General features: G+C 52.7%; 1 protein-coding gene across 1 annotated transcript; it reads right to left on the reverse strand.

Annotated features, from left to right (window-relative positions):
• Nucleotides 1-2,210: 2,210 nt before the first annotated feature.
• YPEL1 (yippee-like 1 (Drosophila)) lies at nucleotides 2,211-8,898 on the reverse strand. The gene is made up of 4 exons (XM_012644128.1): nucleotides 8,645-8,898; nucleotides 4,215-4,258; nucleotides 3,704-3,812; nucleotides 2,211-2,579 (listed from the first exon to the last, which is right to left on the reverse strand). Exons 1-4 carry the CDS (start codon nucleotides 8,759-8,761, stop codon nucleotides 2,490-2,492), a joined length of 360 nt encoding a protein of 119 aa, XP_012499582.1. The 5' UTR covers nucleotides 8,762-8,898; the 3' UTR covers nucleotides 2,211-2,489.
• Nucleotides 8,899-9,415: the final 517 nt, after the last annotated feature.

Here is a 9,415-nt window from a genome sequence, read left to right on the forward strand (position 1 = left end):
TTATAATCCTGACATCATCTCCCATTGTTTTCAAGAAAAAATTATTTTAAATAATTTAAATATTTAAGTCATGGGTGATATTGTTTAGGAATTTAAGAGGGTGGAACATTCCAGCACTTCACCAGCCCATCTGGTTACGGTCTTGTGAATATCACTTCCCCTGAAGCCAGCTCACGGTCAGTTCATTTGGTTTAAAAAGGAGCTTGTATTTTGCAGAAGACCAACAAAGAAGTGATAAAAGTTTTGTTGGTATCAATTACAAAAAAGAAATACAAAATAAGTCATAAGAGAACTAGTAAAAAATCTGCAATCAATGCCGTCACCAAAGACAATACAAAGACCAAAGTGCTCAAATCGAAGGAGCAGTAAACTTGCCCAGAACATATAAAAGCTTTAAATATAGTTTAGTATATACAAAAATTGGTCAGAAGGATTTTAAAAGATTCTTCCAATTTAAGTGAAGTGTCTTATGGACACTCAGGAATGGGGCTGTCCCCCGCATGGCCCAGCAGGGTGGTGACAGCATGAGCTCCCCAGCCATTTCACCCCATCCCCTGAGGCCTCCCAGGGTGGGGTCACCCAAAAGGAACGGAGACTAGCAGGGAGCGTGTGCGACAGGTTCCCACCATGGTGCCCGTCCCTCCAGCAGGAAGGGCTCAGCCCCCCCAGATCCACACTTACAGGCTGAAGCCACAGGTGTCGCTACGTCGTGTGCCAGCACGTGAGCGAAGCCTCTTCAGGTTTCAGGAGCCCTGCCGGGCTGGCGACACTGTGCTCTTAGCTCGGGGGCGCAGGGATGCGCCGGGCCTGACTCCACCAGGAAGCAGCTCGCTGGGCCACAGCCAAGTGCAGAGGCTTCCAGAGCTGTGCGCAGGCTGCCCTCCTTCGCTAAGTTGGAGACGTGCTTAAAGGAGCTGCTGCTGCCACCGCTCCTGCTGAGTTGATGCGTCTCAGGGATGAGCCCGGCAGGCCACAGCGCCCAGGGCAGCAGCATTTCCCACATCCCAAGGCCTGGCATCTTGGCGGAGGTGGTACCGGAGGGTTGCTCTAGCGCGAGTGGTGGATCAGCCGGGCAGCAGCCCAGCGCCGCACTGGCCACAGGTCCGGGTGGAGTCGGGGTGGGGCCTGGAGCTGGGCTGGAGGCTGTTTCCTCACTGTCCTCACCTGCTCGCACTTGCTGCCCCAGGCGAGCCTTGTCAGAGGCGGTTCCAGAGCCATCTGCCAGGCTGAGGGCCAAGCAGCTGGTGGCTCTCCCATCTCCTGCCCCTGTGCCTCCCTGGCCCTCTGCCCACCCCTCAGCCCCAAGTCAGGTTACCCAATGCTGCAATGCAAACCTCATCTGGGAGTGTTTTTTGGCCTCCATTCTCTGCAAATGGCCACAAGCCCCTTGTGGAACACATGCCGTGGAGGTGGGGGGATGGGTCAGCTCACGGGACAGCACCAGGCAAGGAGGGGCGACTCCTCCAGCAAACCAAACATCTTCATTACAAAGTTAAAATCTGTTTTGAAACTTTAACTCTTTCTGAAAAAAATTTAAAACAATCTGGCAAATCTCAAGTTTTGAAGTTTTTCCTGTTGCTTCTGCCTCTTTCATATGCAAAAATCATTCTTTTCTTCAAGTACAGCAGGGTAGAAAATGGAATCCAACTTCTCCTCTGTCCAGTGTGTGACTCTGGAACTACATGGCCCAGCTGCCGCCAGGGAGGGTGCAGCTCTGGGACTAGACCCCGCAAGGCTGTCGCCTCCACGGGCCCCCGGGACAGTCTTCTCTAAGGACTAGCTCATTTGCTTTCTAGGTAAGGAATCTATTGGCTTAAATAAACAAGATGTTCCACTAGACACTTCTCTATCTATAGCTTAATCTAAAATGTCATCAGTGCTGTCCTCTGTTTTTGAACAGACTAAAAAATAGAACACTCTAGGTATGTGAATTTGTTGACTGCACCTGAAATAATCTTAAACGAACACTGTGCCTTAACAGTTCATCTGCAAGAAGAATAACCGATGTATAGTTTCGTGAATTAGAAGAAAGGTGGGGGCGTGGCTACAACACCTTCACCCTAAAAAAGTGAGAGGTGAGGCTTGCTCTCTAAAGAGACCCTGTCCCTGTGGTCTTTAGAGACTTGGTTTGGTTTTCTATGGAACATAAAAGAACATGGCCACACTGCGCTGAAGGCGCAGGTTAAAAGAGGATATTGACTAGGCGGGTCAGTCATCAGGTGGTTAAGTCTTTCTCTAGAGCTTTGAGAAGCTAGAAAAAGGTCAAAGTCATGGAAGATTTCAGAAACAAGTGCGTGCTCGAAGAGGACGGAGGCTGGGGGCCCCTCCCAAGGAAACAGCCGAGAGGCCTGCGCCAGTCGAGCCCTGTGCGCAGCTGGCTTGTGGGGTTAAAGTTCAAGAGACACTGCCATCCAGAATGTTTCTGTTTCCGTCACACTCACAGTTTCTCTCACAAAATAGGATTCCAAAGAGAATGGAAAGTTCTCACTTTACTCCCAACCATTGTCCTTGATCATGTGAGCAAGCTCAATGATAAACTTCCCTTCTTTATACTTCTGACTGCTCTCGAAGGCGTGCTCCTTAAAAAAGAGTAGAGAGAAAGGAGATTTCAGGACAGAATGTCTCGTTTTCCAATTTCATTACATTCTTGGCAAAAAAACCAAGTCACTAGTATTATCTACACCCAGATGTTCCCTGAGCCACGAGCTGACCCAGTGCCAGAGGGTCTGTCCCGAGCCGAGCCCATCGGGGCAGGGCAGGTGTACTCTGCGTTCGTCATTAGTCGCAGGGCAACGTCAGTGCAAGTCTGTCCACGGAACATGGAGCAAGTGGGGGCGACTGCGGAGGCATGGAGAGAAATACGCTTCCAGGAATTCCGTGTGAAACGAGACTGACGACGGGAACAGCGAGAGCCGCTGACCCAGATCAAAGACGTTAGGGGAAGAGGAGGCCCTCTGTGGGGCGAGGGGGAGGGACTGCTGAGTGTGAGGCCTGGTGCTCAGGGATGGGGACACAGAAGACTGAGACAAGTCCTGCCCACCGGAGCCACAGCCCCAGGTAGGGTGGACACGGGAAAGCTCGTCCCCGCAGGGAGCTGCAGGTGCAGCAGTGGAGAGGGGCATGTAGCATGGTCGCCAGAGTGGGGCAAGGCTTTCTGGAAGGGGCCAGGAGGGGTGGAGGAGGAGAGAGCCCAGCACCAATGCTGGCCCCTGCCTGCCAGGACAGAGACCAGAGCCAGGGTGGGCGGAGTGAGGGGCAGGCAGGCGGCTTCGGGCGGCGGATCCACCACGTGCTGGAGAGACAGGGAACCAGAGGTGAAGGCTGCAGACGGGCCGGGATGGTGACTTTCAATTCAAAGTCCTCAGAGAAAGGGGCTGGGGCAAGAGCCCATGGGCAGGCAGCCAGGTGGCCCTCCGTCTCCGACCCCAGCAGGGCCCTGAGAGGCTGGGGGCAGGCTGGGAGGGGTCTGCCGGGCCCACCCTGACGGCTCCACCAGACCTGGGTCAGCGCGGGTGACCAGCGTACAGCAAGCACGAGCAGCCCTGTGCCCACACCTGCTTTGGCCTGGCTCCCTAAGCAGCTCGCCTGGAAACGTGTATTCGCCTGTCACGCTTGGGGCAGGTTTTACTCGGTGGCAGATTGTGTCCCTTTGGGGCATGTCATAGCTACCACAGCAAATCGGCTGGAACTGGCAGGTACTCACGTATTTCCACCCGAGCGTGGTCTTGCAGTTCTCGCAGTAGATGTCCGCGACCGCGTGCAGCCCGGTGAGAAGGACCCTCTCCTCGGCGGGGCCGCAGCCCACGTTCACCCTGCGGGGACAGAAGGGCCACCCTGCTGAAGCCTGGCCTGGCTGGTGGGCCCCACCCCCCCCCACTGGAAAAACTTCACCAGAATTGGGGAACTTTCCAGAGTAGGGCTGTGTTTTTTCAGCGCCGCCACCCTTTAATGCGAAGGAGACTTTTTATCTCCCCAGAATCCCGAGATGGGACGGGCTGCAGGGAGCTGGGCCCTCAGAGGAGAAGCTGCACTTTCAGAAACTCCTGACGAGGGAGAGCAGGTTCCTTCAGGTCACTAAAGACCCGGGTGACTCTGGGCCGCTGGCGGAACTCCTACGTGTTCCAGCTTTGAATTACTGATCGGTGGCCAGACGGACGCAACGATGCCACCCTGCCAGGCACCCGAGCCCACAGACGGAAGAGGAGGCTACTCACACGGAGTTGAAGAGGTAGGCTCGTCCCTGACTTCCCTGAAAGGACTGCAGAGAAGAAGAAGGCGTTATAAGTTTGGCTGCTGTCAGACAACAAGTAACAGCGAGTTTGCATTCTGCAGGGAACGTGGAACCTGGTGCGCCATGGGCCCTGCAGAGCGAGCAGCGCCGCTGCGGACAGCGGCCCCGCCCAGCCTGGCGCCAGGACAGGCTGTGCAAGAGCAGAGCGACAAGCTGTTTCCGCGTCTAGACTGAGGTCAGCAAGTGGCTGATTTTGTCCACTTCAACATCCTGCAAGTGACCATCATTGCAAAGTCATTTTTTTAAAACCAGGGAGCTGCTTGACGCTCCATCCAACTGGAAAATCCCAGGATGGAATCGTGAAAGATTTTCTCCACCCCAAACCCACAGCTCCTCACAATGCTCTCCCCCGCCTCTTCCAGCAGTGCGGAGGCGTCGCTGTCAGCCCGCAGGGGCAAGGCGAAGTTTCCACGCTCTTCCGTTAAAATAAAAATCAAGTCGCAGCCCAAGATGGCCCCTTACTTGGAGAAAAGGACCTTCCAGTGACATGTCACCCTAGGAAAATATCACCAGTTGAGGAGGAGCCAGAACAGGGCGTTTGTGCCCCTCAGACGCACTCAGCCAGTGCTGACAACCTTCACCCCACATGACGGGGGGAAACCTGGAGGGAGGCCCCGTCTGCCCTGGGGCCTGTCTGGAACCACCAACATAACGTGGTCGGCCTTAACAATAATCAAAGAGATGCAAACCAAATCTAGATGACTTTTTTGGGCGTTTTTTTTGGCCTATTACCTTCACACAAATCCGTGCACTTGCGAGGAGCGTTACCTGGAACACAAGCTGCCGACATCCAAACGTAAAAGGCACAGCTGCGGACCTCGCAGTACCACTTCTGAGAGTGTAGAGAGCAAAGCAGCTTGGGTCCGTGAGGAAATGTGACGGGAACGTCACCCTCACGATGTTCACAACCGAAACAAACGGGAGTCAGACCTGCCAACCAGTAGGTCCGCTGCACCCGACGGGGGACTCGCGCAGGGGAGGGGAGGGTTCCGCAGCAGTGGGCGCGGAAAGACAGTCATCACATACCAAGTGAAGAAGCGAAGTCTTTATTTAAAGTGGAGAATGTCTCTATAGAGCAAAACAGACAGACAGACGGACAGACACCAAACTGCCCCCAGTGATGATGCCAGGGAGTAGAGGGGACAAGGCCGGGGAAGCAGCAGTTAGTACATTTTACTTTACACACACACACTATTGGGTGATGATGAGCGATGATTCTTTCATAATTAAAAAAAAAAGCAGAGCCCTGGATGACCCCGGACAGACATCTCTCCTGAGCACGAAATAAACCTTTGCTCTAAGCCACTGAGATGTGGGATTCTCATTTCTACCTAGCCTGATGCTAGCAGTGTTTTATTTTTTCTGTTTTTCTTTTTCTTTTTTTTTTTTTGAGACAGAGTCTCACTCTTTTGCCCGGGCTAGAGTGAGCGCCGTGGCGTCAGCCTAGCTCACAGCAACCTCAAACTCCTGGGCTCAAGCAATCCTTCTGCCTCAGCCTCCCGAGTAGCTAGGACTACGGGCATGCGCCACCATGCCCGGCTAATTTTTTCTATATATTTTTAGTTGTCCAATTAATTTCTTTCTATTTTTAGTAGAGACGGGGTCTCGCTCTTGCTCAGGCTGGTCTTGAACTCCTGAGCTCAAACAATCTGCCCGCCTCGGCCTCTCAGAGTGCTAGGATTACAGGCGTGAGCCACCGTGCCCGGCCCTTTTTCTGTTTTCTTTTTTAATCCATCTGGTACTGCTGTAAGTGTTACAGCTTGCAGACTTAGTGAGTTACTCCCTTAAATGGTTTTCTAGGATTAAGAATATTATTCTATATTAAGTTTAACTAATAATCATCTGATAGACTTTTCACACATCCTATCAGCCTTCAGTTTTCTGTACTGAATCTCCTAATTCTCTCACCTATTCTGAAAGTCCTTATTTATTTATTTTTGAGACAGCGTCTTGCTCTGTCACCCTGGCTAGAGTGCAGTGGTGTCATCATAGCTCACTACAACCTCAGACTCCTGGGCTCAAGCGATCCTCCTGCCTCAGCCTCTCGAGTAGCTGGAACTACAGGTGTGTGCCACCATGCCTGGCTAGTTTTTCCTATTTTCAGTAGAAACGGGGTCTCGCTCTTGCTCAGGCTAGTCTTGAACTCCTGAGCTCAAGCAATCCTCCTGCCTCCACCTTCCACAGTGCTAGGATTACAGGCGTGAGCCACTGCGCCGGGCCTGAAAGCCCTTATGTTTTAAACAGGGTTTGGAGCAGGCATAGGAGCAGCTCTGTGATTCCGATTCAGAGTTCAGTCTGACCAGCGTGGGGGTCCACAAAATTCTTCTGTAAGTTAGAGCCAGGAGATAAACAGTTTGAGCTTTTCAGGCCATATGGTCTCTGTCCCAACTGCACTGTAAACAGATGAGCACAGCTGTGAGCCTATAAAACTTTACAAAAACAGGTGGAGTGGCAGATTCATCCTGCAGGGCCCAGCCTGCTCACTATTGAGAGTGCCTCCCAACAGTTAGAGCTGTCTACAAGGACAAGCTCCCTTGGACCAGGGGGTTACCTGTTAGTGACAAAGATGGGCTTAGAGGCTGTCGGTGCCTCTAGCCTCGTACATACTAGAACCTGTTCCACATGGCAAGTGTTCTTTGCAGTTGCAATGATCTCCTTTATCCGGAACCTCCGTGAAAGCAGGAGAGTTTACTCTGGGCATCATCTTCGCCACCAGCTGAGACACGAGGTCTGATACTTCTCGGCGGCTGTGTGCTTGGAGAGCTCAGTTCTCGGCATTTTTTCATCCTGAAATGCTCCTTTAATGTCCTGACTGGTAACAGTTTCCACTGACTGCAGAGCAGGCTCCTGCTCTCAATTTAATTTTTGTAACAGCTCAGTGGCTTTGGGGTCCTTCGAAAGAAGCATCTCAAATTCCTTTTGGCCTACCTAAGACAAATAATAAATCAGCAAGCTTCACAAAAAGACTGGCTGGGCACGAAGGCTCACACCTGTAATGCCAGCACTTTGGGAGGCCGACGCAGGAGGACTGCTTGAGCCCAGGGGATCCAGACCAGCCTGGGCAACATAGTGAGACTCTGTCTCTACACAAAATTTAAAAATTAGCTGGGGATGGAAGCACATGTCTGTAGTCCAGCTACTCGGGAGGCTGAGGCAGGAGTTCGAGGCTGCAGTGAGCCATGATCACACCACTGCACTCCAGCCTGGGCGACAGAGAGAGAGACCTTGTCTTGTAAAAAACAAATGTGGTACCTGACTCTGACCACCTGCTAAGGTGAAAGGTCATGGCCAACAAGCAGGAGTCACAGGTCAGTGATGTCACCAAGCCTCACCTCCTCACCTGGAGGCCCAGAGCAGCTCTGCCTTTCATTAACTTGCAGTGTCGCCTCACGCTGAGCCTGCCTCAGAAAACACACCAAGTAAACAAGGTGCCTGCGGAGCTTCCTCTTCTTACCGGGACCTTCTGAACGGACAGAGGAGGTGCAGGAGAAGCCCTGCTTTGCTTAACAGTGTTTATTTCAGGTGAGGAACAGAAACGAGGCAGCTCTCACTACCGCCCAGCAAAAACACAAGCAGATGAATGTTCTGGTGGAGTTACACCAGAGGCCTATGAAGAGGTTCCTGAAAGGCCCGAGTTCCTGTGGGACTTCGGTTTCGCAGCGGCGCGAGGTTCAAGCCGCTCAGCAGGAGTGGGGGGGTCACGGGCCTGCTGAGGATGGGTCAGAGGAGCTCACCCGATGCGTGTCCTCAGCGCTGGGTGCAGATGTCATGCACCGCGCAGCCAGCGCCGAGCGCAGCGGGGGCCAGCGTCCTTGCCACACCTTCCCGGCTGCTCATGGGTCCTGCACACGGAACCTCCCAGAGCTTCGCCCTGGGGCCCCTACAGATCCTGGCAAAGGCACCTGCACCCTCATGGCCTTTGCCTGAGCTGCCCCTCTCCTTTGTAATCATTCTGAGCTTTAAAAATTTCTTAATTCCCTTATTATTAAACTATTTTGTAGACTTTCTAGACTTCCTTTGTTCACTCACTGCTCTCTGGCTTTCCACGAATCGTGCTGCTCTGAGAAGTAACTGACGCATCCTGCTCTGTGCCCTTGGGCGACCCAGAGGCCTCGGAAACCGCCCACTTGCCCGGGTCATGCCCAGGTCCGTGGTGTAGCCATGTGTGATCACACACGGCACTCACCAACACTGCCCACGAGGTTCTAGACCTTCAGGGCACGGCAAATTCAGGAAGGCGTGTAATGGTTAACACTGTCTGCTAAGTAGGTACCACTATGACAGACAATCATTGTGCTACTGGGGTTTCGTCTTTTTTTTTTTAAATCAAGTTTTTTGACACAAGCCACTTGCCTTGGAGATGAGCTCGTCGTGGTTGGCCAGGTGGGCTCTGCAGTGGATACAGCTGTACGTTCGGTGACAGTTCGGCAGGTAGGCTTGGAAAGTTTTGGACTTTGTCATCTTCACCATCTCTGCGGGGCACTCCTCACTCAGCTCAGCGCTGGCTCTGGAGGACCCGTGGCTCTGCTGGGCTCTCTGACAAAAGCAGCACTGGAAAACGCACGCAAGAGCCGTTGTCGTTCGGGGGGCGTGTGGCGCTGTCCACACTGCTGGGACGAGAGAAGAACGTTGCAACCTGTTGGCCAATCGGACACAGCCGTGGGTTAGAGAGAGCCAAGCGCAGGTGTTCTGAAGAAAGGGGAGGGGACGAGCAGGTAAAGCTCAAGCTCTGACGTGAACTGTGCCCCGAAAGAACACTAACGCCCAGTCGCCGTTTAACCGTCCGACATTAGCTACAAGTGGAAAGTGAACTCGTCTTAGGATACAAATAATTTGAGAAAAATATTTGATCAAAGTATCTCACGCCATGTTTGCCTTCGGGAAACATGAAAGAAAAAGTGGCCAACAGGACTCCTGTCTGAGCGAGGCGGCAGCAGGCTGGCGGCATCCCCCAAAGCCTGGGATTCATGACGCGGAGCGCCGGACAGTTACGAGTCATGGATCCAGTACTAATTAATCTTTAAGAAATTACATGGCAGTCCAGAAAGAAACCCTCATATATGGTCAAACGAGCATCGACAACGGGGCCAAGACCAGGGGAAAGGATGGTATTTTCCACAAATG

Source organism: Propithecus coquereli, unplaced genomic scaffold, assembly GCF_000956105.1.
Source record: "Propithecus coquereli isolate 6110/MARCELLA unplaced genomic scaffold, Pcoq_1.0 Scaffold206, whole genome shotgun sequence".
NCBI classification, from domain to species: domain Eukaryota; kingdom Metazoa; phylum Chordata; class Mammalia; order Primates; family Indriidae; genus Propithecus; species Propithecus coquereli.

Excerpts from the sequence above, each read along its gene's own strand:
- YPEL1 (XM_012644128.1), bottom strand. The coding sequence starts at position 8,761 with ATGGTGAAGATGACAAAGTCCAAAACTTTCCAAGCCTACCTGCCGAAC. Across the intron at positions 4,259-8,644 it reads ACGACGAGCTCATCTCCAAG|TCCTTTCAGGGAAGTCAGGG; the intron begins GCAAGTGGCTTG and ends TCTTCTCTGCAG. Across the intron at positions 3,813-4,214 it reads GCCTACCTCTTCAACTCCGT|GGTGAACGTGGGCTGCGGCC; the intron begins GTGAGTAGCCTC and ends CTGTCCCCGCAG.